Here is a 27,842-nt window from a genome sequence, read left to right on the forward strand (position 1 = left end):
GTTTACAGTTTGTGATGGATGTTATAGTCTAGTTTTAAGATAATTTATGACAGCTGTATGTACATATCTGTTGTATATTCTACATGTAGGTACTCAGCTTAACGGAGTGGAGATCAAAGCTAAAAAGTGTGGTCTTGAGAGCTTAAGATGAAATGAGGTATGAAAGAGTGGATTTTATCCGGATCGCAGAACTGGAAAACGAATGGTCAGACCATTAATTATCGCTTGATCTTATTAAACATGTATCACTACAGTTTCTAATGCAGAGCTTTGTTGTGTTTGTGTATTTATTCAAAAAATTAAATAGTGGAATGACAAATAAATTATAGCTTGACAGAATGATTATTTGCAACAGAACACATTTTTTTATCGGGTTTTACCAACCAAGAACACACGAAGTGCACTTTGAACCGATGGTCTAATGCTTTCAGGGCGCATAGTAAGCTGTACAGCTGTTGAACTTCAGGAGGGAGGGGAGAAGCGGCAAGCCTGACCTGGGGGGTTAGAGCGCGGAGTGGGGGGAAACGAGGACTAGGAAGGCCAGCGGGTTGATTATGAACACCAGCGAGAAGTTTCGTTATTCTTCACGCGCTAACGAAACACGTACCGCAAACGGTATGAACCACCTTGAGATAAGTGTTTTGTTAATCTCCATGTTATCGCTTAGCTGCGGTACGAATCCATGACGTCAGAGGACAAGCAACATTTGAAAAATTAACATGTTTCTTGAAGAGTCTGTTTAGTCAGTCAAATATATATATATATTTAGTTGCAATGAGTATTAATTGACAATTTTCAATATACTCAATTCTTAAATTAAGCATTTTAAGTTTTGATTTTCGCATTTTCGCATTTCTTAGTGGTTTTTATTAAATACGCAGTTAAATATTTCGCGCAAGTGTTGCCATGCAAACACCACTGTAAATCGTTAAAGGAGAAGCTTTTATTGAATAAAGCCCACTGCACACGACACAATTTTTCACACAATTTTTCTTACAAGTTTTTGTACTGGATAGTGTACAATTTTCATAACTCAGCAAGCTACCTGACGTACTTTCTATGCTACAAGTTTTCGCTTCACACGATACTGGCTACTTTAATAGTTGTGGTCTGAGCATACCAAAACAATGAGTCTCTCAAAACAACGAAAAGTTGCTGCAGTGACACTTCTTATCGATTTAGATGTAGAAAAAAATAAAGTAAAGGAAAAAAAATTGGTTGTCTGTAAAGTCGGTTTACGGACGATAGTTTAACGTGACAACGTCATAACAAAACATTGATGAAATGATTGATCCAGAAGAAAAGGAAATATCATATTCTGCCTGAGACTGAGCCGTAATAGGTTTTTGCAACCAAACCATTTAGGCATTAAAAATATTATATTCTTTGAGGAATAATTTGTTTTTAATGTTTCTATCTTTTGTATGATAAAATCTACCTCTGCGTACTTTTATGAATAAAATCGAATCATTTTTATTGAATTATCACTATTTTGTATGGATACAAAGGAGTGAAATGAAATGTACAATTTAATTAATAAATTTACTTTTATTTTCATTCATTATTCATATATATTTATTACTTTCGAAATGTTACGTGCGCCGTATTTATTTTTACAAGTTCAAAAAAAAATTTCGCACCTGCCGGGATTCGAACCGGTCAACCTTACGATTAGATATTAGCGCCGCTGACCGCTTAGCCATGATGCCATATTCGATAAATAATAGTTTCAAATGTTATATATACCTTTATAAAAATTTTGTTCACGGTAGGGGAATAATATTATTTCGTTTTAATAACTCTATTATATAACAAATACGCATCCCAAATACACCAAACTTATATATAAGGTGTTACAATATTTTTTAAAACATTGTGCAAAAGATCCCGGTTGTAATTTGAATTATTATGTGTAACTGTAAAACACCATTGTGTTTCAAAACGTATTTTAATATTCAACATTACTTTTAAATAACCGTACCAATTGTGCTGAAAATCAGTGGACGATCGTTAAATTACATAATATTAATAATTCAAACGACGAAAATATGATTGAAAAGTCAAATCGATGGTCGTTCCAATCGAGTGAAAGAGAGATGCCACGCATGCATACAATGAGCAAACAGGAACATCCGTAGTGGGACATCCGTAGTGGGACACTTTTTCGTGCGTGCAGCCGGCGTTCATCGATTTATTAGACGTTGTCACGTCAAAAAGGGCGACGTGGGCAAGAGAATGGTTATTGCGACGAGATCAGAAAAGAGGTACACTTGCCATGCTTTTTGGGAAACTCGGGTAAGTAAAAATTTGGTGGTTATGTCATTTTATTTTTTGATATTTTCAGAATGATTAGTGTTGAATTTGTGTGTATTTGTTCCAGTCCTGAAGATTCAACTTCATTCACGAATTATACAAGGATGGGCGAAGCTGTTTTGGACGAACTTTTCGCTCTCATCGCACACAAAATAACAAAACAAGACACAGTTATGAGGCAAGCTATTCCTGCAAAATATAGGCTTGCAGCCACGCTGATATTTCTCGCAAGTGGTTGCACATTCCAGGATTTATCTTACGCCACTCGAATTGCTCCAAATACAATTTCAAATATTGTGGTTGAAACTCTGGAAGCTATTGTGACAGTACTGGACGACATGAAAGTGATTAGTTTGTCCAAGCACGCCACTAGAATGGGAATCTGTAGCTTCTGGTTTCTATGTACGATGGCAATTTCCACATTGTAGTGGCGCCTTGGACGGTAAGCATATTAATTTCAGACAAGCAAGATGTGAGGGATCAATGTATCGAAATTATTAAGGGCAAGATAGTATAGTTTTACTAGCTCTAATAGATTCAAATTATCAATTTTTTTTATTGACATTGGCCAAAATGGTCGTTTACATGATGCCTCAGTGTTCCGGGAGAGCACACTTTCACAGAATTTGATGTCTGGTGGTTTGAACTTGCCAACGCCAGGAGGAGATGTCCCTTTGCCATACATCATCACAGCAGATGATGCTTTCCCCTTAAAAGAAAACATCATGAAGCCCTACCCAGGACACTCTTTAGATGATACGAAAAAAATATTTAATTACAGACTTGGGCTCGCAGAATTGTAGAAAATGCTTTTGGTATATTAGCCAACAGGTTTGTCTGTTGACAAGGTAGAGCTGATAGTTTATGCTTTTTGTTTGCTTTATAACTATCTAATGAAGCAGAAAGTGCCATGCTATGTGCAAACAGACAAGCTAGATGCGACACTAGAGTCAAACTTGCAGTCTGTTGCTACCCAACGCGCAAACAGATCTACAAATCGAGCCGCAGACATACGAGATTAGTTTCCAGAGTACTTTTCTTCTGTTGGTGCAGTTCCTTGGCAAAACAGGTGTGTGGAACAAGGTGGCTATTAAACGTGTTATGAAAGCCAGTTCAGGTTCCATAAAAATGTTAACCAGTAAAGTAAGTTATTGATAATCACATATGCTTAATGACGAGTTTAACTGCAAGAATTTGTATAATTGGCTGTGAATATAGTTTATGTAAATATGACACCTTTAAAAATGTATGAAACTATGTATTTTGTAAGAAAAAAAGTAAGTCAGGCCTACATATTTTCAATGATAACATAATTACATAGGTACTTTTTAACATACAAAAGTTTGAAATTGAAGATAAAAAAAGTACTTCTAATCTAACCTAATTTGAATATGTTTTCTTGTGCAGTAATTCAAAATGCCAAGGAACTACAAAAGAGATCCTCGATCAAGAGTCCATCGTCCTGTTGATCAAGAAAATGTCCAACGAGCAGTTGAGGAAATTAACCGTGGTATGTCCATAAGGAAGGCACAAAAGCATTTTGGAGTTTCCAAGTCAGCCTTACATCGCTATGTGAAAAAAATTCAAGAATGACACAGGTGAGCATCTTCGTCTTAAGAATAAAGGTGGTCAGAATTGTCTTTTGAAGTGTGCTGAATGGGGTTATCCATTGAGTGCCTTTGATTTACGTTGTTTTGTGAAGTATCATTTGGACAGAGAGGGAAAGCACATTGTTAAATTTAAAAACAACATGCCAGGCTATGATTGGGCTGTCAACTTTCTGACTAGGCACAAGACCGCACTCTCACAACGCATGTGTCAGAATATTAAACCAACCCAAGCAAGTGTAACTCCTGTGATCATCAACAAATTCTTTGATGAATTGGAAACAACTGTGGAAGGTATACCACCACACTTGCTGATAAACTATGATGAAACTGCACTCTCTGAAGATCCAGGCCGCCGGAAACTCATTTATAAGACAGGTTGCAAGTATCCAGAGCGAGTTATGAATCAAAGCAAGTCAAGTGTGTCTGTTATGATAGCAGTAACTGCTTCAGTACGATGTTGCCACCATACGTAATCTACAAGTGACATACCTATATGATTTATGGACTTTTGGTGGACCACCGGGCACTTTCTTCAACCACAGCAAATCTGGATGGATGGATGGATGGATGGGAATTGCTTTCTGGACTGGTTCCAGAGAGTTGCAGTGCCATACTGTCGTCGATTCGAGGGAAGAAAGCTACTGATAGGTGACAACCTTAGTTCTCAATTATCCCCAGAAGTTGTTAGGCTGTGTGAACGACATGACATATTGTGTGTGTTTCTACCTCCAAACTCCACCCATATTACCCAACCCTTAGATGTGGCTCTTTTCAGACCCCTTAAAGTGAGTTTTAGGAAAGTACTTGAAGAGAGAAAAACTAACGTAACATGCAGCAACAGGCCCTTCGACAAGAAATATTTTCCTTCTCTTCTGAAGAAAACTTTACATTTGATGAGGAAGGGCTTGGAACACGATATTCAGGCTGAATTGTGTAAAACAGGAATTTTCCCTCTAGATAGAAACAAGAGTACTAAATAGGCTTCCCCATGAATTTCCAGCTATTGTTACTATACAAGATGGTGAAGAGAATGTTGCCCCAGTCACAGCAAGTAATAGTCTTACAGACTTCTTGAAAGAAATGCAGTACCATGCAATCGATGAAGTCAAACCAACAGAGCGAAAGAAGAGACTGAATGTACCAGCTGGGCGCAGTGTTACTTTAGCAGACTTCGAACAACCTTGACATCGTCCGGGCCTGCGGCCCCTTTTTAAGTCCGATATGCCACCGCCCAAACACCACCCACCCTCCATTCAAACCTCCCGCCTACCCGTGCGTACGTGTGCGTGCGTGTGTGTTCGCCCGGCAAGAGGGCGCTGTCGAGTCAGTGCGCCGCACCCCTAAAACATAAGTAAATATAATTATGTTATTTGTTTTTATATTCCTTAAGTGCAACGTGACGGCAGATCGGCCGGGAGGGTTTTATGTACTTTTAATTAAAATAAGATAACAAAATAGAATATCGTTTCCGGACATTCCCGAGGAAACCCGAAGCCAGACAGTAATTAAATTTAAATCATAATAATTATAATTTGTAAAATATTTTCTCTTTATTCAAAAAATGCCACGTAATTTTAAATTCATTCTTGTCATGTTAATTTAGTTTCCCGTGGCACGAATTCGCAAATATCTTTAACGGCAATTGTTTCGGCGGGAGGACGCCATGTTATTCGAGTCGAGCCATGATCTCACCCCAGACCGCCGACATCAACGACCGAGAGTAGACGCGCCAGCACTCCGGGGACCTCACCGCTTGTTTCACCGCCAAGTAATTCTGTTTCAATTTAATTCCGTATAAATCGTTTTCTTTTCGTCCTCGGAGCTCCTCTCGGTCGGGGGACTGCATAAATAATTGTCTTACAACCAGTAACGGTCTTTTCTCTTTTGTACTACGTAATATGAGATGTGACCACGTGGAGGTCTTCATACCTAAACCGATTCGTGCCGCGGGCGTTTTAATCAGTTTCAATCGTGTATGTGTATAAGTTGCATTCGCCGAATAAATCAGGTGTGTAAATCAAATGAATTATTTTCTAATTTATATCTGTTCGACCATGTGGAGTGTGACGGTGTGTGGGACGCCTGAGAGCCCACTGCGTAGGTGATAGCGTGACCGACGCTGAGAGCGGGCAGGGATTCGTGCTAGGTGTTTTCAAGGGGAAATTAAAATCACGCCTCACATGGGCGACGTCACGACCCTGGAAAAGAGTCTCACATCGGTCCGTGCACGTGGCATGGTGGCGCCCATAAAACCCGAGCACCCATTAAGATTCAGTCAGTAAATATCAGAGACTACGGCCCCCGCAACGAGTGCCCCCGTAACAACCTGAAGATCCAAAATCTTCAACTAAAGATGAAAGCCAAGAACTGCCTTCAGATGAAGGTAATTCCATTGGCATAGATGAACATAATGAAGTAGACATTGGGATTGGAGGCATTGAGAATTTGAAGGAAGGGGACTGGGTAAAGGTAAAGTTTTGTTTTGATAAGGGTATTAAGGTTTATATAGGAAAGGTGACAGGGAATATTCTGACAGACAAGTACCGGTACAACGGAAGCTTTCTTCGGCAGTCGAACAAGTGCTCAGACATTTTTGTGTTTCCTGATGTACCAGATGAGTATGAGGTGTTGGATAGGGAAAACACAGTAAAATAAACACATGTCCCTGTTCACCCCGACGTTGGTGGAATAGGGACGCCAATAAAAAAAAATTGATTGTCTGTAAAGTCGGTTTACGGACGATAGTTTAACATGACGTCATAACAAAACATTGATGAAATGATTGATCCAGAAGAAAAGAAAATATTATATTCGGCCTGAGACTGAGCCATAATAGGTTTTTGCAACCAAACCATTTAGGCATTAAAAATATTATATTCTTTGAGGAAGAATTTTTTTTTTAATTTTTCTATCTTTTGCATGTTAAATCTACCTCTGCATACTTTTATGAATAAAATTGAATCATTTTTATTGAATTATCACTATTATGTATGGATACAAAGGAGTGAAATTAAATGTGCATTTGAATTAATAAATTTACTTTTATTTGCATTCATTAATTCAAATATATTTATTACTTTTGAAATGTTGCGTGCGCCATCTTTATTTTTACAAGTACAAAAAAAAATTTCGCAGCTGCCAGGTTTCGAACCGACAACCTTTAGTTTAATAGTTAGGTACGCTAACCACACGCCCACGAGGCCATACTAAGGTAAAATAGTTTCAAATGTTATATATATATTTATAAAAACATTGTTATAAAATCGTGTTAATATTATAGCCCTACCGTGAACAAATACGCATCTCAAATACACCAAACTTATTTATAATGTGTTAAAATATTTTTTTAAATATTGTGCAAAAGATCCCGGGTGTATTTGAATTATTATGTGTAACTGTAAAAAACCATTGTTGGTTCTCGTTCGATCACCGAGTAGTTCGCGCCAAATCGTGTGCCGCAAATTTACCGCGATTTAGTGAATAAAGTGTTCTTCGCCGCTTCAACGAGTGAAAATCGTGTGCAAATAACATCTGTGCATGCGCACAAGTAAAGGTGAGCATCGGCTTAGCCGAGTTATTTTATAAAACAGTGTATAAAGACTCGTGTATGAAGGTAAACAAACAGTGTGTACCATCAAATGTGCCAGAAAATGTACCATATGCAGATAGTAACATCAGGGATATCGCGATCGATACTAATCAATGCCCAGCAGAAACTAACCAAATAAATAAATAAATATGTTTTGGGCGTCTCCAACATGGCTTCTCAGATAAAGTCGCAAATAATTCCCAGAGAAAAATTATTAGGTAGCAACAGTATTAATTTTAGCACGAAAGAAACTATGTCTAATAATATAAATACAACTACAAATAATACCTCAGATCTAAACAAAGGCGAAATGGCATCCAACACTGTGCAAAAACTGTTCGAACTGTACTGCCCTGCAAAACGCGAATTAGTAAATAGTGACTCGGTATATGACTACTTTGGTAACCTTTTTTATGTCGGTAGTGATGGAAACAGAGACATTATGCTCCGAGTACACCTCCGAGAAATCGAACAAGAAGTAACACCAGCACATCCCTATATAATCTGCAATAGAAATGAGTTTATTCCTCACAAATTTAATTTTGAGGAGGAAGCCCTTCCACAAATTATCCGGGAGGAGGAATTTGTGGAGTATATTATCCGCAACACTAAATCCCACGGACGAGACTCAGTGACAACGACGCCCAGACAAATGACACCACCAACACCTACCCAAATGGACACAAACAATGAGTGGGAAAGTGTAACGCAAGCCACAAGCAAGAAGAGAAATGCATCACACCTCCTCAACAGTCCAAAAACGACACCCAGCACCAAGAACAGGTTCCAGGTGTTCGGTGATATGGAAGAAGGAACTGAAGACGACACACTAGCTACGACAATTGATGCAGGAGTACCAACACAAGAATGGAATACCACTCCCAAGAATGGGAAGCCCAGCCCCTCCACAAGAAACACAACTCTGACACCCAGGACTACCACACAACAAAAACCAACATCCCACCAGCAAACAAACAAGAAAATCGCACATCCCCAGGCCACATCTAACAACCCCACACACCCGACTACCACACAACAACGAACAACGACCACCATCGCAACACCCAGCTTCCGAATGCCGCCAATTACAGTAAAAACGTCAATGAACCAATCATTCAACGTGCATAAAATGGCGTTGAATGGCCTGGTTAAAAATTAATATGCCACCGTGTGCTCCAGATTCAACATCAAAATAAGGACGCAAACAGCAGCAGACCACGAAGCAGTCTGCCAATATCTGAAGCAGAAAAACTTTGAAAGCTACACCCACCCCAGACCTGACCAGCGAAACAGCCGGTTCGTGGTCAGGGGACTTGGGGCGGACTACGACACTGAAGATATTAAGGAACACATTAGTGCACTGGGACTGGAGGTAGCCACAGTTATACGAATGGACAGAAATCGCCTGAAGGTGAAATGATACCAGTGCCTCTCTACCTGGTGTCACTAAATGGCACCACTCAACTGTCATCAGTCCTGGGCACGCACTACCTGGACCACATGCAGGTCCGGTTCGAAGCATATCGGGGCCAGCAGGAGATCCAGCGCTGTGTCAACTGCCAATGCTGGGGGCACTCCAGCTTCTGCTGCGACATGCGATCCAGGTGTGTGCGCTGCCCCGGCGACCACCCCTCCACCAGCTGCCCCAGGACCAGGGAGGATACCCCCACATGTATCAACTGCGTCGAGCACCACCTGCAGGACACCACCCACATCGTGGCTGCTAGAGACTGCCCAGTCAGGATGGCCCTGCTGCATGACAAGGTGACAACCCAAAACAAACTACCTACACCACATACAAATAGCATAGGCACTTTTCCACCACTGCGACCACCAAACACCACATTCGCCAGCACACTAAAATCCTTCAGAGCACAGACTCAAACACAAGCACCTCAACACACAGCCCAGACCCAAGCACCACAACGGGACACCCGCGTACCCCTAAACTTCACCCCCCGCCCACTAAGAGAGAACAAACCACAACCTAATACTCAAAAAGTAAACAGAGAACCCAATCCCCTCAGTGAATTTACTTAACTTATCAAAATGGTTAAAGAATTAAACCTACTCAAATGGGTTCCCTTTGTCCTTGACGCAGTCCGTAAGTTCAAAACAGCGCAGAATTACGACGAGAAGTCAACAGTGATTTTCTCCCTGCTTGAAGCCCTTGAAGTGGATGCCACTTCAAACCGCGCGCCGCCGACAGCCTCCGTTCCTTTCCCCCTCCCACATTGCCGCCACCTTCCCCTCCCTTCCTCCCCTTTGCCGATTACCGTGACGTCACTGGGATTATAAATTGGTGCGCCCCCTGTGGCCTCGGGTCTGTTCTGGTCCGGAGGTGTCGCGACATGATTTTGGTATGTATGCTCAAGCAGTCGTTACCTTAAATTAGTGTGAAGTGGCCATGCTCTTGTTGTTTAGGTAGCTTAAATTCTCCTGAGGTTAGGGTTTTATATTCTAAATCCTATTTCGGCCGCCACTTTTAGAAAATTTGGTTTTGGTTTCCTGTGTCTGCTTCGTTTGCTTTGATGTTAATTTTCTGTTTGATGCACGACTGCTGCGCGATACCCGAACCATGGCGTGACGCCCCCAGAATTAATATTCACATTCTTATTGTTGCCTTAAGTATCGATTACATTGACTGGCCCTGCTTGTACAAGAATGTATGTTTTATTCATTGTTGTTGGCCGTAAATAGTTGCTCTATTTTATCACTTGGCTATGGCCATTGGATCGGACAGACCATGAGCACAAGCACCCTGAATCTCCTCGCGAGGAGCAGTTAGTTTGACCCACTCGATTCTGTGTCATAAATTGTGTTGTTTTTATGAGTTAGTTTGTTAAATTTGGCTTGCTTTGTATAGTAATGTAGGGGTCTCGTTAGGCGTTAACCTCTTGATATATATTTGTATACGTTGCCTATGGCTTGATATTGTCCTCATGAGCGAGATTATTATATATGAACTTTTATATTTATTGCAATACTATGCGAATATTTGTCATGACTATGTGTCGAATAGTAGTCTCGAATACGATGACTTGTACCTCTAAATGCATCATAAATACAAAAAGTTAATGCAATTTCATATTGATTATAAACAATAATTTGTATAATTATTTTTGTATATTTGGTTGTGTTTTACATTTCCATCCCATGTTCACTAAATTTCACAACATGTTTTACTTTCTGCCATGACCCATTTAGCTGAATTTAATTCAAATTTATTAATTGTATAATTTTGTTTGTAGCCTCCCTAAGGCTGCACCCTGACTAATGCCTTCCCTTAAAATTATTATTTGGAATAGCAACAGCATCGCCAACAAGGCTCCCGAGTTTAACCATTTCATCTCATTTCACAAACCAGACCTGGTATTCCTGGCGGAGACCTGGCTCAGGGCTGGCGTTCCGTTCACAGTGCCAGGATATGTGGCGCACCGAGCTGACAGGATTGATGGTGCCCAAGGGGGCGTGGCGCTTCTTGTGTGCCAAACCCTGTCGCATCACCGACGGCAAACACCACAACTACACCACGTGGAAGCAGTGGCGGTCCGGCTGCACACGAACCCCACGCCTTTCACTGCCGTGGCTCTTTACATCCCACCAACCACCCCATTTCCAACGGAGGACCTCAACAGCCTCCGCCACCTCGACTCACGTGTCATCCTGGCGGGTGACTTTAATGCCAGGCACACCTCCTGGGGCTGCCTCAAAAATAACCACAGAGGCACTGCCCTCCGCAGATACCTGATGGGAACTCCACTTAACCTTCATGCTCCTGACACATTTACGTACCACCCCCACTCCCACACTGGCAGCCCCAGTGTCTTAGACCTGGTGATAGGCACAGGCCTTCCCAGAGTCAGTGATTTAAAAGTCTGCACCGATCTTAAATCCGATCACTTCCCCATCATAGGGACACTAGACACCACAGTCACCCCCACGACCACTAAACTCATTTTTAACTTCAAATTATCTGACTGGAAAATGTACCGAACAGCTATGGACCAGCAGCTCGACCTGCAACGCAAAGCCCGCACAAAGGAAGAACTTGACCAACATGTTCTTCACTATGCTGACACCATCATCACCTTAGCCGCACTGCACATCCCCAAGGTCAGACCTCACCACCTTGGGGTCCCATTTCCCGAACATATCAAGCACCTCATTTCAACCCGAAATAAGGCCAGGAGCCGATGGCAACGTACCCACCTGCAGCCGGACAGGGACTGCTACAATGCACTGTTCAGGCAGTGCAGAGTGGCTTTTATTGAATGGATGACGGCGGGCGAGGTCAAAAAGCTCCAGGCACTGTCATTCGCGAATGGCTCGGTGTGGCGCTTTGCTCGGGGTCTCCGCTCCACTAGGCCAGCGATCCCGCCTCGAGAGGTGGACGATGGAGTGGTGGAGTCGGCGACTGACAGGGCTGAGTGCCTGGCTGACCATTTTGCCAACTCATTCACCCCAGCACTCATACCACCTCGCCTGTCAAAGTTACCCACCCACTACCAACCTCCTCCTTCCCCCCTGCCTGGCTCCCTCAAGCTAGCCACACCCAGGCAGGTGAGGAAGGAGATAGATCGTGTATGCAGCAGTGCTGCCCCTGGCCCAGACAAAGTCACCCCACGCCTACTCAAATCCATCTCTCGCAAAGCTCTCATCTACCTCACCAACATCTTGAACAGCATCCTCATCACAGGCCATTACCCACAATCATGGCGTGAGGCCACGGTCGTCCCCATATTCAACGGGAAGGGCACCGCCAGCCGGCCGGCATCGTACCGCCCCATATCTCTGCTATCTGTGACATCTAAGGTAGCGGAACGCATAGTCCTGGCCAGGTTTGAGGCGGAAGTGGACCGCCTCCAACCACTGCCGGAGTTCCAGTTTGGTTTCAGGCGCAAACTGTCAACGCAGCACGCCCTGGCTCATGTCACCGACCAAATCACCCTCAACTTCACCCAAAGAACCCATACCGGGATGGTGTTGCTAGACCTTAGTCGTGCATTCGATACTGTCCATCACCAAGCCCTTATCCTCAAGCTAGCCTTTCTGGGATTTAACCCTGCCCTTCGTTGCATCCTTCACTGTTTCCTAGAAGCCCGCACATTCCACGTGCGGGTGGAAGGGTCCATCTCATTTAATAGAACCATCACGGCAGGGGTCCCACAAGGGTCTACGCTCTCCCCAATCTTATTCTCCCTTTACACTCATGACATTCCTACGCCCCCAGAATGCACGATTGTCATGTACGCGGATGATACCGCGCTTATGGTAACACATCATGACCCTATTCAAATCAAAGCCAGGCTGACCTCGGCCATCCGCTCAGTTACAACCTATTTTACATCCTGGGGCATACTCCCAAACCCCTCCAAAACTGAAGCCATTTTCTTTACCAGACGACGTCCCATCTCCCCCCAGCATTGTTTGTGGGAGGCGCAGTGATCAAATGGAGCGATTCAGTGAAATACCTCGGTGTGACACTGGATCGCACACTGCGCTTCTCACCGCACTTCTCGTCTGCCACTGCCCGGGCCTATCTCACATTCAACTCGCTATTCTTTATTCTCCGCCCCCACAGCCCCCTGCCAGCTCAGGACCGTGTGCGCCTCATCAAGGCATACATAGTACCCATCTTATTGTATGCATCAGTAATATTTGCTCATGTACCCGACATCCGTTTCTACCAACTAAATACATGTTTCAATAAACTACTCAGAGCAACACTCGGGAAATACAGACACGTAACCAAAATACAGCTATATGCCCTTGCAAACACTCAATCACCGAGATCTCTAGTCACCCAATACACAGACAAATTTTTCCACAAAGCTGCACAACACCCGTCCACATTCATACAGAACATTGGTAAACACAACATCACCAGACCTCATCCACACAAACTCATTACAGACTACCACCCTGGCAGACCACTCTGACTGGGTGGCCTTGAAATCTCCACTTGGACACCAACCAAAATGCCAGTGCTGTGCTTATAGTGTATATATGTACATAGTATGGACGCCAACCACAGTGCCATACAGGTGTCGCCATAAATGGACGCCAACCATAGCGCATTGTCTGTTTGTTAACTTAATTTTAAGTCCTTTATATTTAGTTTTCTTGTGATACCTACTTATTTATAATTATATTTAGTTAATTTTTTTAATATAGTTTCTGTAAATAATGCTAAATGAAATAATGCTTACAAACCCAAAGCAAAAGACATTGAGCTGAAGGCTCCAAAAACAATAACAAAAGGTTTTTTAAATTTTTCCTTTTATAATATGTTAATACTCCTAGTGCAATGTAAATAATTAAGTGATCATATGTAAAAAAGTTGACAAAAGAGCAGGAAACTGCTGGCATTTCTGTACAAACCTGCAAAACCATGTAACATGACAAAAAATAAAAATAAAAACTTATTAATTGTAATTATTGTTCAAAACGTACTTGAATTTTCAACATTACTTTTAAATAACCGTACCGATTGTGCTGAAAATCGGTGGACTATCGTTAAATTACATAATATTAATAATTCAAACGACGAAAATATGATTTAAAAGTCAAATCGATGGTTGTTCCAATCGAGTGGAAGAAAAATGCCACGCATGCGTACAATGAGCATGAAGAGAGATGCCACGCATGCGTACAATGAGCAAACAGAACACATCCGTAGTGGGACACTTTTCCGTGCCTGCAGCCGGCGTTCATCGATTTATTAGACGTCGTCACGTCAAAAATTTCTAAGTATTTGGGGAAGTGATCAAACAAAATTTTACTAAACAGTGTGACTAGCTTGTGATTTGTAGCATTATATAAATATATTACCAAAATAAAACAAAATTATGACACCAGATAATTTTCTAAAAAACATTTAAAAATATCCCTATTCACCCCAGCAGGTCGAGCATGGTTCTTTCGCACACTACCGTCATAGCGACGACGCGTCGCCGGTATGATGGCGGTGTTATGACGGCCGCGGGAAAATGTGAGCATGAAACCCATCGTCATAACTACCCCGTCTTCGCTAAGGCGTCTTACCTATGACAGCTCGGCATTCGATAATATGCAGAGGTTGGTAGTGAATTTACAGAAAGGAGGTGTTTTATTTGGCAGTTGGTGTATGTGCTAGCAATTTACAGCCAATAGAAAAGTACCTACACGAAAACAAGATGGTGGACATTCATAAAACTTAGGCATGATGTGTCTATCGAATTATATATTTTGCACAACTATATCATAGGCGTACCCAGACATTTCCATTAGGGGGGGGCCCTGCTAAATTTTTAAATCAGAAGCTGAATTTAGAATGTTTATATTTTTGTGCAGTATCAACGAGATATGCTTACTAGTTAATATTTATATCCGTATAATTTTAACAATCTTGAAAATATGTTTTTTTCTCCATAGAAAATGTTTAAAGAGTACTTACACATTTTTCCCCCTCGAATTTTCCAATAGCTTGGTCCAGATCTACCTTGAAATGAACTTCTTTTTAGTGAATGCAAACACAGCAATTCAGACAACAGAACTTTAACAAACCTCTTAATTTTTTTTATGCTTGGCCATTTTAAGGGACCTCGTGTTTTAAATAAACTAAGGCGGCTGTATTTCCAGAATGATAAAATGTTTAAAAATATTGTTAATAAGCACGCTGCAACACTGAAAAAGTTTGAGTGTCACAGTGCCAGGAATATACGAATATTAACAAACGCATTAGAGAAAATGCCGATCTTAGTGAATACATTAGGGGGGGCCATGGCCCACCTGGCCCCCCCTGTAGGCACGCCTACGAACTATATTCAATATTTATATCATTTTTCATTGTACGCCTGTTGGTTTTCCGTAAATATAAGTTTTACAGGCTATTTTTTGCCCATTAAAACACCTGTCACGTCTGTCTCAAAATACAGGTATAATAAAATCATTTTACATAGCAAAGTCTTTTATGATTATTAAATAGTATATAAGAAGGTTAAGAAGTGCACTAGAAACTGTGAAAGTTTATAATTATTAATTTGAAAATATTATTTAGCGATCTTGTGAAACGTGTTGCCCGTTATTATTAATTTTGTTTTCAATGGTCAGTTATTACTTTAAATCATATGATATAAAATAAATATAAATCACTTTTGTGACTCGACGTGAAACATTACAATACTAGACCTGATCTAATCATTATTTGGTAATTTTCGTCACCGTTTAAGTTAATTTTCCGATTTGAAGGTAACGAAACAACTCGGTATGCTATACGTCCCTTAAAGACTGTTCAAAAAATACTACTGTTATATTTAATTACATTATCCTTAGACTTGTTTATAGCATATATTCTAGTGCACTGCAAGTTTTATTCACACTATTTTGTACTGTAGTGAATACACTGATAATATTATTTATTTAGCATCTTGCAAGCTTGAAACAATATAACACGATGTCGGTGTTGTTAATTAAATGCATGAATATAATTTAAGTAAACTGTAGTTGACAGTATTGTGTCTGTATTTTATAACAACCGGAAGAGTAGAGGAACTAAAAATACCATTTACGGACTTAATTACTTTCTTTAAATACAAGCCTCTCCTTACACAAATTATAATTTTCGTATGAACTATAAACACGAAACCTATCAACTCTAAGTTAAACACTATTATTCCAACATTTTTACCATTTTATCATAATGAAAGTATTTGAGCGAATCTTAGGTGAATAAAATGTGTTTCAATATGCGATACAGCAGGAGCAAACCTAGCCACCAACGAGGGTGGGGAGTAGGCCTAAAGCCGCGTTTACACCGGAGTTAATAACACGAGTTTTTAACAAAAAGTTATTAACTTAACTGAATCGCCAAAAAATTTCTCTTAACAAAAGTTAATAACTCGTGTTTTTAAGGTTGAGTCCTAGCTGGAATCCCGGATACTCCGCAACCAGCAGTACATGAAAACACAGTGTCAGGCTTATAAATTTATTTTGTGAGAACTAATTGTGCGATTTTAGTGATTCAAATTTTAAATTATTGATAAAACCGTAGCTATAAACCTTGGAAAATATGTTTTCCCTACTAAATCAATTTCATAAAAAATTATAATAAAAACCTTTAGAAAGTGTATTTAAATGGGTTTATTTCTTCAGCAGTTTGACGATTTCTGACTTTCTAACTGAAATTTCACAATCGTATTTAGTTTGCGAGAAAGCGTAAACTTTTTTGTAGGGTTGTTATGAGTATGACTGTAATCAGTTAGTTTAAAGTTCATTAAATTGATTTTTTCATCAGAGCTGACATTTTTTTGAAAAAAATTAATTTGCCTTTGTAATAAACAGTTTTACACTCAACAGCATGAAAAGCAAAACAACCCTAGAAATTAATGTGAATTTTAATATACAGTTGGTTTCAACTAGCTAACTGCAATACTTTCCTGATAATCATCGGAATACCGAAATAATTGTAAATTGGGTCTAGGATGTGCTGCTTTCGCTGGCTAGTGGTATGTCTGGAAACTACTCGCTGCGACCACCTGCTGTAAGGGCCAGTGAACCCATTGATAATATTGTGTTGTTCAGACTTTTACCCAAACACATTTGACAGAATGGGCTCGCGAGAAATGAATGAATACGTGAAAGCAGTATTGTGCCGAGGGAAAGTGTTTCCTCTCTATGTCATTTAGAAACAGATAAAAACGATATAATTAGATCTGAAAACAAAGGTTGAGTAAAAATGTACAAGAACAGGAACTAGCCCAGCTTTCACTTCATGAAAATGGTCAGACTAGTATTTGAACCTGGGTCATCTTGAAAGTTACTCCAGGATTTTATCCGTGCCCTACCTTTTCCTCATGTAAGTCGATACTAGCTGACTATTATTGCCGTTCTTTTCTGAAATTAGTGTTTGATTCTCGAATGTTACACTTACATTTTAACACTAACTTACATCGCAGGTGACAAGCTTAATCAAATATGTTTCATATTAATGTTTACGGATAACTGATGAAATGTACAAGCAGTGAACAGGGATGGATTAAGCTGTATGCGAAAATGGCGGTTGACAAGAGTCCCGAATACCCAAAGGGCCTTTTGCTGAGCCCGATAGTTTCCAAGTAGACCTAGTTAAAAACAGAACAGGAAATGTAATTTTTAATTGGATTAAACAATATATTTTAAATGTATAGATTCATAACCGAAAATATGTTCTACTGAATGGGGTGCCTGCGATCCACTTATGAAAATGTACAAAAATTGTATGCATTTTCTTTCCGAAACCCAAACACTGGCGACAGATTCTCTGCACGCAGAACCTACATTTTATATCGCCTTCTTGTTGCCAGAACCGGCTAGCCCAAACCTTCAAGGCTTCTCCCAACACCCATATTCTTAGAAACGGGACAATGGTCACCTGGTGAAGGGACGGCACCAGCCAAGCCCCTGCTCCCCAGATGATGTATTAGGAGCAGGTAGCTGGGGCTGTGGAAGGGGGGTTACATGCGCGTGGCTACACCTCACGACCTGGCTCGGCAATTCTACCTCACTATCCCATTGCAACGTGAGCGGTAAGGGAGGAAGAATGAAGAAATGCAAGAAACGAAGAGGATTTCCTTCTTGCAAGAAGGTTACAAAGCGTGGCAAGTACAAAAGGACACACCAGAAAAGTGCCAGGTAAGTGCAAAGAATGTAAATATTTTGTAATTTTATTCGGCATGACTAAGTATTAGTTTGCTTACTGATATATTGCATGTTACATTAACAGCTTAGGAAGGCATAGATGGAGGGAAAAGGGGTCGCCTAGTTGGATTTGTCACTTTAAACGGAAAATCGCCTTTGCTTTGTTTAAAAATTGTAAAACCTTTATAGACGATGCTGCACTCACGAAATATATTAATCTGATTACAGATATAACCTAACTGGTTAATGCGTACCAAATACCAGAATCTTACATGGTATTTGTTAGCTTGTAAAGGATTGAGTAAGCAGAGTATTATTTATTGACGTATGAAAATACAAATAAGAAAAATTTCTGTTTCCAACCAACTGGATTCAATTCATGGAAAATAACATTAACACTATGCATTATATTGAAGCTATACGTTCTTTAGCATTATAATTACAATGTTTTTGGTTATATTTTTCTGTAAACATTGAATGGGGTATTGCATGAATTTCAGTGACAAAACTGACACAATCTGCATGTACAAAGAAGCCGACGTGTAGTTAATTTTTTAACATTTTGGGTTGATGTTATGTAATCACAGTAGTTCTAAATTAGAGCATTTCAAAGCCCGCACGGCGGTTAATCATCGAAATTCTTCAAAAATGACTCGAAATTCCTCAAAATGACTCAAAAATTTTAAAAAATTTCCCATTTTGAGACAAAAATTTCCCATTTTGAGAGAAAATATCCCATTTTATTAAAAAAAAATTTAAAAAGGTGACTGTGCCCCATTTAGGCTTCAATTCCCCCGGGAAATTTTCTCTCAAAATGGGAAATTTTTGAAAATTTTTTTGAGTCGTTTTGAGGAAATGTGAGTCATTTTTGGGGAATTTTGATGAAATTTAACACCAAAATGGCCGCCGTGACGTCACAGTTCGAGGTCATTGATCCTGCTCCTCGCTCCTCGCACCAGGCACCTGTCCCAGTAGCCCCATTTACATACTACGTACAAGGTTATGAATCCAAAATTTTAACTGTGGTTATAACTGAGCCTGTATCCTTTATGTATAAATTATGTGCCAATACGTAGCTCAGGGTTTCGCGAGTGAGTGAGAAGTTGTTTTACGGCCCTTTAACAGCTTAGTTCTTGAGAGCCGATGAGGGGTGATATGACTTGAATATGGAGCGACGCCGGGAATAAAATGCGGGAGAAACAGTAGATCCCCGAGAAAACCCGCCGGCCAACGGCATCGTCCTGGTACGATTCCCACATGCGATAATCTGGGTGACCCCGACGGGAATAGAGCCCGGATCGCCTTGGTGGGAGGCTATCGTCCTGACAACTAGACCAACCGTGACCCCCTTCTCGTTTCGCGTAATCAGAGATATGCTTAAATGTAATAATACACCTCCTTTCCACAACATTAGAAATAAATTACGAACAACAGAAAAAATGCACATAATTATTTCTTTTTTAGTGTAGGGTATGCCAGTTTTCACACTCCCGCTTTATTTTTTTTGCATTTATTAATGCTTTAAAAACTTATTATTAGGTTAGTCTAGTAATTAAAAACAATAAAAAACATTTAATCTTAACCAAATTTTTTCCAATGAGAAAGAGAAAGCCGTGTTTAAAATAGTTACTTTTATATTATGTATTTTACGTTTAGCATTCCTGCGAAAAAATAAATTTAATTTCTTGCAACTAGAAATAATTTTGCTATAATGAGACAAATCGCTCAAGGACGTCCAAAAAGGGATTTGTTTTTTGGAACTTTCAAAGAAAATTAGTATATAACATTAAAAGACGTCCATTTATTAACACAGACTTGTTAACTATCGTCACATTTGTTTTTTTCTTTTATTTACGAGAATATCATTCATGAACTGATCTTTTTAAATGAAACCAAAACATTTTGGCTTTCTGTAACACGCCATTATTGGGCGAATACAAACTTATCACTTTAATATTTTTCTTTCCACAGTCACGAAAGAAATGCTATTCTGCACTCCCAAGAATACACTGAAGTGGAAACCGACGATGCTACAAAACATCCTTCAACTCCTAGGGATGGTGACGTGCATGTGACAGAGCACTTTAGTCATTTTAGCGACGATTTAAAATTTCCTGTTGATCAGCTCATGCGCCTGTAAGTATTAGCCACGCAAGTAATCACATAAACTTTCAAATGTGAAAATTTTTGTAACGCTATAGAGCATCCCACTCTTAGATTGCAGTGTGGAAGTAAATGGGAGCATTCTCTCTCTCTCTAACACACGCCAACTGCCGTTAGCGCTGTCCTTGTTTATTCGTGCGTTGTTGCCAAATATCATACGAAAAAAAAAAATTAATTTTTCGGACCAAGCTTTTTTGCATATTGTACAGCATCGAAATACGCATCAGCCAATGCATATTTTGCATACTTAATAACATTTCAAGTGTCCAAAAAAATTAAAAAACCTAACTTCTTCATTGCGAACTGTTCCGAAGTATTCCAAAATGTTTCACATCAATAAAAAGGTAACCTACAGATATATTTAGTCCATATTTTTTTCGTTGATAAATTCATGTCTTAGGACGCCACCGAACAAATTTCGAAACAAAAACTCTTAATGTTTCAGTTATATAAATTTATTTATATACTGAAATGCATTTACTCACAAACTGAAACATCAAAAAGTTGATCAGCGGCAAAGTTTTTTGCTATTATAGATAGATGGGGGAAGAAAGCGAGAAAGATGTTCCAAATGAATTGAATTTGTTTTTAAAAAAAGAAACAATTCAATTACTCCTACAGTTTCCGTGTCCATAGCTGTTGAAGACGCGTCTTATGAGTGCACGAGCGCGCGGTAAAAGACGTTCGCTCACAAACTGCCGGCCGGCGCAGTGTTAATAAGTCACAGGAAGGTGTGTTTAGATAAGTGGGGTTCAATATTTTAACCTGTATATCATTATTAATAACATTTTTAGGATAATAATCAACTGAATTTATATTCACAAACAATGATATTAATTTGACTTTTACAAAGACATGCTATCACTTTTCAGAAGTTCTACACCCACAAGAAAGAATGGAGACCCAAGTAACGTAGGCGCAACAGGATCTGATGGATCGATATTGTTGGATATGGACACTTGTCAAATAAACGTTATTGAAAGTGCATATACCGAGCCTAGTGCAGCAAACGATTCTTTAGCGAGTCAGGAAGTTTCTCGTTATTTGCTGCCGTAAGTACAACATATTTCTGTATTTTACATATGCTTCTTTATACAGGGCATATTTCAGTTACTATTAGCGAAAAGAAATGTCTACAGTGTCTTGTTTTTGCTACTGTTACTGTAAGGTAATTTCAAATAGCTGTTACATGAGCGAAAACTCTCTTTTGCGTCAAATACATTTCACATACAATGGTGGGTTTATATAATTCATCTTTACGCAAATACATGCTATCATTTTTCAGAAGTTCTACACCCACAAGAAAGAATGGAGACCCAAGTAACGTAGGCGCAACAGGATCTGATGGATCGATATTGTTGGATATGGACACTTGTCAAATAAACGTTATTGAAAGTGCATATACCGAGCCTAGTGCAGCAAACGATTCTTTAGCGAGTCAGGAAGTTTCTCGTTATTTGCTGCCGTAAGTACAACATATTTCTGTATTTTACATATGCTTCTTTATACAGGGCATATTTCAGTTACTATTAGCGAAAATAAATGTCTACAGTGTCTTGTTTTTGCTACTGTTACTGTAAGGTAATGTCAAATAGCTGTTACATGAGCGAAAACTCTCTTTTGCGTCAAATACATTTCACATACAATGGTGGGTTTATATAATTCATCTTTACGCAAATACATGCTATCATTTTTCAGAAGTTCTACACCCACAAGAAAGAATGGAGACCCAAGTAACGTAGCCGCAACAGGATCTGATGGATCGATATTGTTGGATATGGACACTTGTCAAATAAACGTTATTGAAAGTGCATATACCGAGCCTAGTGCAGCAAACGATCCTTCGCTTACACATGAAGTTCCTCTTTCACCACTGCCGTAAGTAGAGAACGTGTTACTGCGTTTAATTTTTCTGGTTGTTGATAAGTATAAATCTCTAACAAGAGAGATTTAAAATATTGCAATGGAGCAGTATTTCATTCTATTTAATTAAGTTTTATATAAGAGTTTGATAATTGTGGTACAATTAACTCTTGTAGAAACATATCATTTGCTCAAATAGATGTGTGAAACATGCCTCGTGGGCCTATGCTGCTTGAATATTTTTGTTTCCAAAATTATTATTAATTGGTAAATAAACATTAATGAATATCAATCATTTTTGGCATTTCCGGAACAAATTCTGGAATACCATGCGCTTATATTATGTCGAACTATGGTCGAATAGAATTTAGGCTACAATGGAAACCATAGTGTAGCCTACTTAAATTTTTCTCCTTGACAACCGTTTCTTGTGAAGTGCTCCGTTTTCGATTGAAATCATTTTATTTTTATAAGTGTTTCCAAAACGAATTTCGGAAAAAGAAGTAGAAACAATGGGTGTATTTTTTTAGTGAATTTTAAATTATTAAAGATAAAGTTATCTTTAAAAGATTTGTGCAATGGGAGTGCATGACTTGATGTAAGTTTTTGGACATACGCCATTGCTAATGGCGTATGTCCAAAAACTTACATCAAGTCATTAAAGATAAAGTTGATTTTCTTTAATTTAAGTCTTCCCATGTAGGTTGTAAGAAGCGTTTACTATTTATTATATTAATTGTTAGGGTTTTTTAGTCATTGCATTGTAAAAAATTAAGTGGATTTCGTTGGATTTTGGATATGGTAATCCACAAATATTTATTTGAATTTTTACTTTATAAAATTTTTTTATATTTTCCCATGTTGGTTTCTTTTTTTTTCATATCTTTCCTGGTTTGATAGCACAGAAAAGCAAAGCATTGCATGGTTATTCCGCAATATATAATTTATAACCTGCACTCTTCGAAAACAGTGTAACAATATTTTAGGTATATTTAAATTGCGATTACTCACCACATATTCCCAGCAATATACATGTATACATATTACTATACGTTATAACACATTCACTATGTTGCCATGTGCTTATAACCATACGGTATTATTTCAGAGAACTGTTGATTGAATCACGACATGAAGTGGGGGACAAGGACAGCAACTTGAATAACATTGAAGGAAGGAGAATTTGCGACATACGTCATGTCATTACTAAAGCCAGACAGTTGGAGAAGCACAATTTGGAATGCAAAGCTCGCATTAAAGGATATTTTACTTATACAGGGGAAAAACGCATCGGCTTGAGAAGTGTGTTACATTTCAAGTGTACTTCCTGTGATGCCAGGACATCTATTGATACTGATCCCAGTGACACAGTAAACACTGCAGCAACATGGGGTACAGTAATGAGTGGAAAAGGACATGCAGTAATAGAACAATTATTTTCTCTGATGGAGATTCCACCAGCAAGCAGCTCAACGTTCATGAAAGAAGAACGGGAAATCGGAAAAGTAAGTGCATGTAAAAAAGGTAATGCTAAGAATAGATTACAAGTTGTATCTTGAACATGTCTTGGACATATTCCAAGATCTTGGTAAAACATTACAGAGATGCCAATTTGATGCTTTAGCAATCAAAACACCCATATACCTCAAATATTTTGTTTTAATTAAATTAGGGTCTCGGTTTAAACAGTCAGGACTCTTGCTTACACCACCGTGAACTGAGTTCGACCTCCTACGAAATCAACACATATTTTCGCATACGTGAATCGTGTATGATAATCTTGCTGGCGGTTTTTTTTTTAGTGTGTTACCCATGTTTCTAGGTATTTCTTTCCTGTATTGCTCCATTTTGAGGGTTACATTTCATAGGATTTAATATTTTATAACACTTAAGTTTATAATAACGTTTATCTGCAAAAGGGTAAATCAGAAAGAACCCATTTCCTATGTAAGTAATGCTGAAGATGAAATATTCAAATGAATGACTCCAAACAAAGAAATCGTATCGTGTATTAATTATAGCAGTTATATATAATATATAAGACAGTTCTTCTTATTTGTACAATACATTTCATGAACGTTACTTGTTATTCACTTGTATCATAAATAGTTTATGTCATGACAGATGTAAAGGTGATACTGCATCTTATTACAATCAAGTTGTCTTTGCATTACAACTCATAGGGAATTGCAAAACAAATGAATAATGAAGGGACTTAAGAATTTTTTTGTTTTATTTTGTTACAATTTAACAAAACATATACTGCTAGAAACATGAACTTATTTGTAAAGTACTAAATGACAGTGCTACTACCGATGTCACGCCTGACATTTAAATTCCGTAAAGATAGATGTAGAATAATTAATTTGCTGTCAGTGATTAACAAATATTTGTAACCTATTAAAGTGGTTCAACAATTGGCCGTTTTATATATCTTAACTTAGTATTTTGGCATATTTTTATTAACATATTATTTTCTTTAAACAGGTATGGTTCGAATCGTTGACAGAGGCTATGGAACAAGCTGCAAAAGAAGAGCATCTACATGCCTTAGAAGAAGGTCACGTTGACGACGATGGCATACCTTACATAACTGTTATAGTAGATGGAGGATGGAGCCATCGTTCGTACGGTCACAGCTACAATGCTAAGTCAGGCGTAGCTATAATTATAGGTAAAAAAACAGGTAAAATGTTATTTCTAGGAATTCGGAACAAATATTGCAGTATCTGCTCTTTTGAGTGAAAAAAGAAACGAACAACCTACCAAACACATCTGCTACAAAAACTGGTCTAGTTGTTCATCAGCCATGGAGAGTGACATACTAGTGGAAGGTTTCAAAGCCAGCGAAGAAACCCATGGTCTACGGTATTTTAAATACATCGGTGATGGTGATTCCTCTGTCCAAAAGTCTATAGTAGAACGTGTGCCGTATGGTTTGAAAGTTGTTAAAATTGAGTGCACAAACCATCTGCTAAAAAATTTGTACAAACACTTACTGAAGCTCTCCAAAGAAAACTCTGGGAACAAGAAAATTTTAACTCCAGCCAGAATGAAGCACATCCAAAATAGAATACGTCATCTCATAACCGAAGAATCTCGGAAAGATTGTCCAAGCGTCAGCTCTCTAAAGAATGACATACGAGCTACTATAGAGCATGTTTTTGGAAACCATGGCAACTGCAGAATTCAAAATTGCCCAAAAGCCAACATTACTTCCATCACTGATTTGGACACAGCGCCTGGTAACTTAGCGGCCAGAATTATTTCAATTATAGGAAATCTGGCAGCAAAAAGTGACAGCCTTGTGGAAAATTTGACGAGTAATGCAGCAGAAACTTACATGCATCTTGCAGCAAGATTTAATGATGGCAAACAGAGTTTCTTTGGCAGACGTGGTTCGTTCAATACCAGGTGCTATGGAGCTGGCCTTAGTTTTCAGCACGGTCCCGCGTGGCTCCACACAGTTTGGAAAAAGAAGGTAACCTTTGTGGCATAGCTTTATGTTTCATTGTTTCATTTATGTACAATACTTTTAACAGCATGAGTTAATAATTTTATGTTTTCAGGTTGGAAAAAGTCCAGGCCAATGCGTAAAACGCCTAATAAAAAAAAAACTAAACAAGAAGTCTTCAGCCAGGAAATGTCTCAAGTTTCATCCAAACAAGCAAAGTATTGGGGAAGCTAACAGTAGTATATCCAATCCTCATTATGGTGAAAACTGTCAGTTACCAGATGTCCCAGCGGAGGAAATGAAAAATATGATATCACGCCTGAAAATGCAGCTAACAGTAAATCGCCAGAGGAGAAATGAAATTGAAATTCACACAAGAGGACAGCGCAACAATGACATGTGGTACAGGTATGCGAATAATAGAAAAATATACATCTACGTGCTGCGTTAAACATCATATTTTTCATGTTCTCAGTACATTTCATTTGCTGCCAAGAAATATATGTTTAAAAATTTCTATTTTTAGTTCTGAAACTATTGTACAGCATAAGTAGAACCACGATTATTTCGCGGATTCCTTTCTCTCCATCGTAGACCTGATATGCCTATACGTAATCAAGCCATTTTAGTGTGCTCAATGGTCGACAGTACGTTTCCCATGATTTGACGAGTTGAACGTGATTGGATGAAGACTTCCTCACCTTGTTTGCTACTGGTTTAGCATCGTCAAGGGCGGGTCGTCAGAACTTACATCCAATCATCAACGCGAAGCTGATGTTCATCTACTTCCAGTTTACTTTGGCACTCAAGGAATCCGCGAAATAATAATGGCTCTAAGTATAAGTGAGATAAAAGAACATCGTTAAACTTAGTAATAAAATAATTTCTTTGAACAAAATTCCTTGTTAAAAAAGGTTTCAATTTTAACCATGAAAATGAAGGAAAATGGGAAATTTGGATTATCCTGCCATTCAAAGCTTATTTCGTTACGGTTGTATCTAAATTTACATAAAATTGTAGTAAATGACATGTAAGGACACATTTAAGCTGGAACAAAATATAATATAGTGAAGCAGTTTCATTGCTCATTATATTTAAACAAGCATTTTCCTAACCATATGTATATAACACGGCTAATTAAGTGATTTTGTTTTGGGAAGTGTAGGCTTGCGAATTTAACGTTTCTTGTGTGGGTATTTACAAAGCATCATAAATGTGATTTCACTGATTACATGTCATTCAGTTAATCACTTTTTTATAAAAATATTTCTTTTGGTTATCGTGTTTATTTTTAATTAGTTTAGGGATACTGAATAACAAATTGACATAGAAATACACATTAACAACGGAACTAGAATCAACCAAAAAAAAAACAGATAATTTGTCTCCACACAAGTGAATAGTAATATTGATCGTAAGCAGAGGACACATGTGACTGATTAAGTGTGGAACGTTTTGCAATTGGAATTAGGCGTATGTTGTATAACGTGAATAGTAAAGTTTGTTTTTTAGGGTTTAACAAAACCGCTGAAAGAACTCTGTGTGCAATAATCTATCAACTTCTTAACACGTCATTTTGTCGTGAACAAAATAACATTTCTTCTGAGCACATTCATGTCGGCTTTGAGACAGTCTGGAAAACATTACTTTCTGGTAATGCAGCGCTGCAACGATTACTAGGTGTTTATAGATGATAAATGACGTCTGAAAGTATGACTACGATGGAATACTCATTTCATCTTAGGTAAAGCCGTTTTATAAAGTAGTACACGATCTTCCATTACAACATCTTTAATATTTTCACTCTGGAGAAATGGTACGGGTATAAAGCAGGAAGCGTACTGCAAGAGAGATTAAAAATTATTTTCCTCGAGAAAACGCGGTCACAAAATTCTACTTTAAATTTTCTGATACAGCTAAATTCGATCATAAACAAATGACTCCTTTCAGTTGATGTTGGGATAAAGTAGCGCGAACGGCACACCAAACGCGAAGCGAATATTGTAGCAAACCAATCAGAAGTAGACGCGACGCGACGCGACGCGACGGAGTTTCCGATCAGACGAGAATTCTATTCGGTAAATACGCGTCGCGTGTGTTGCGCCTTTCGCGCTATTGTGATTTCAGCATGAAATGTCACGGGTACGTCTGCATTATTTTCAACTTCATAGTAATAAACACAATTTACTTT

General features: G+C 38.8%; 1 protein-coding gene and 1 long non-coding RNA gene across 5 annotated transcripts in view; both read left to right on the top strand.

Annotated features, from left to right (window-relative positions):
* Positions 1-7,349: 7,349 nt before the first annotated feature.
* Positions 7,350-27,842, top strand: part of LOC134527788 (uncharacterized) — a 36,324-nt gene continuing 15,831 nt past the window's right edge. Inside the window, exon 1 of the long non-coding RNA XR_010074267.1 lies at positions 7,350-7,476. This is a non-coding gene — a long non-coding RNA (uncharacterized LOC134527788). The remainder of the gene's footprint in view (positions 7,477-27,842) is intronic.
* LOC134527787 (uncharacterized) lies at positions 19,699-27,814 on the top strand. 4 transcript variants are annotated; one of them, XM_063360735.1, is made up of 6 exons: positions 19,699-20,307; positions 21,207-21,386; positions 21,620-21,799; positions 22,033-22,212; positions 23,306-23,702; positions 24,685-27,814. In XM_063360735.1, the coding sequence occupies exons 1-6, from the start codon at positions 20,300-20,302 to the stop codon at positions 24,940-24,942; spliced, it is 1,203 nt and encodes a 400-aa protein (XP_063216805.1). In that variant the 5' UTR covers positions 19,699-20,299; the 3' UTR covers positions 24,943-27,814. The 4 variants fall into 4 exon arrangements, with proteins under 4 accessions (XP_063216805.1, XP_063216808.1, XP_063216804.1 ...); XM_063360738.1 differs by having other exon boundaries at positions 21,207-21,799; XM_063360734.1 differs by lacking the exon at positions 19,699-20,307 and having other exon boundaries at positions 20,618-21,386.

Source organism: Bacillus rossius, chromosome 1 (genome assembly GCF_032445375.1).
Source record: "Bacillus rossius redtenbacheri isolate Brsri chromosome 1, Brsri_v3, whole genome shotgun sequence".
In the NCBI taxonomy this organism is placed as follows: Eukaryota; Metazoa; Arthropoda; class Insecta; order Phasmatodea; family Bacillidae; genus Bacillus; species Bacillus rossius.

Coding starts and splice junctions, on each gene's coding strand:
- LOC134527787 (XM_063360734.1), top strand. CDS start 21,190: ATGCTATCACTTTTCAGAAGTTCTACACCCACAAGAAAGAATGGAGAC. Junction 21,387..21,619: donor GTTTCTCGTTATTTGCTGCC/GTAAGTACAACA, acceptor ATCATTTTTCAG/AAGTTCTACACCCACAAGAA. Junction 23,703..24,684: donor AAGAACGGGAAATCGGAAAA/GTAAGTGCATGT, acceptor TTCTTTAAACAG/GTATGGTTCGAATCGTTGAC.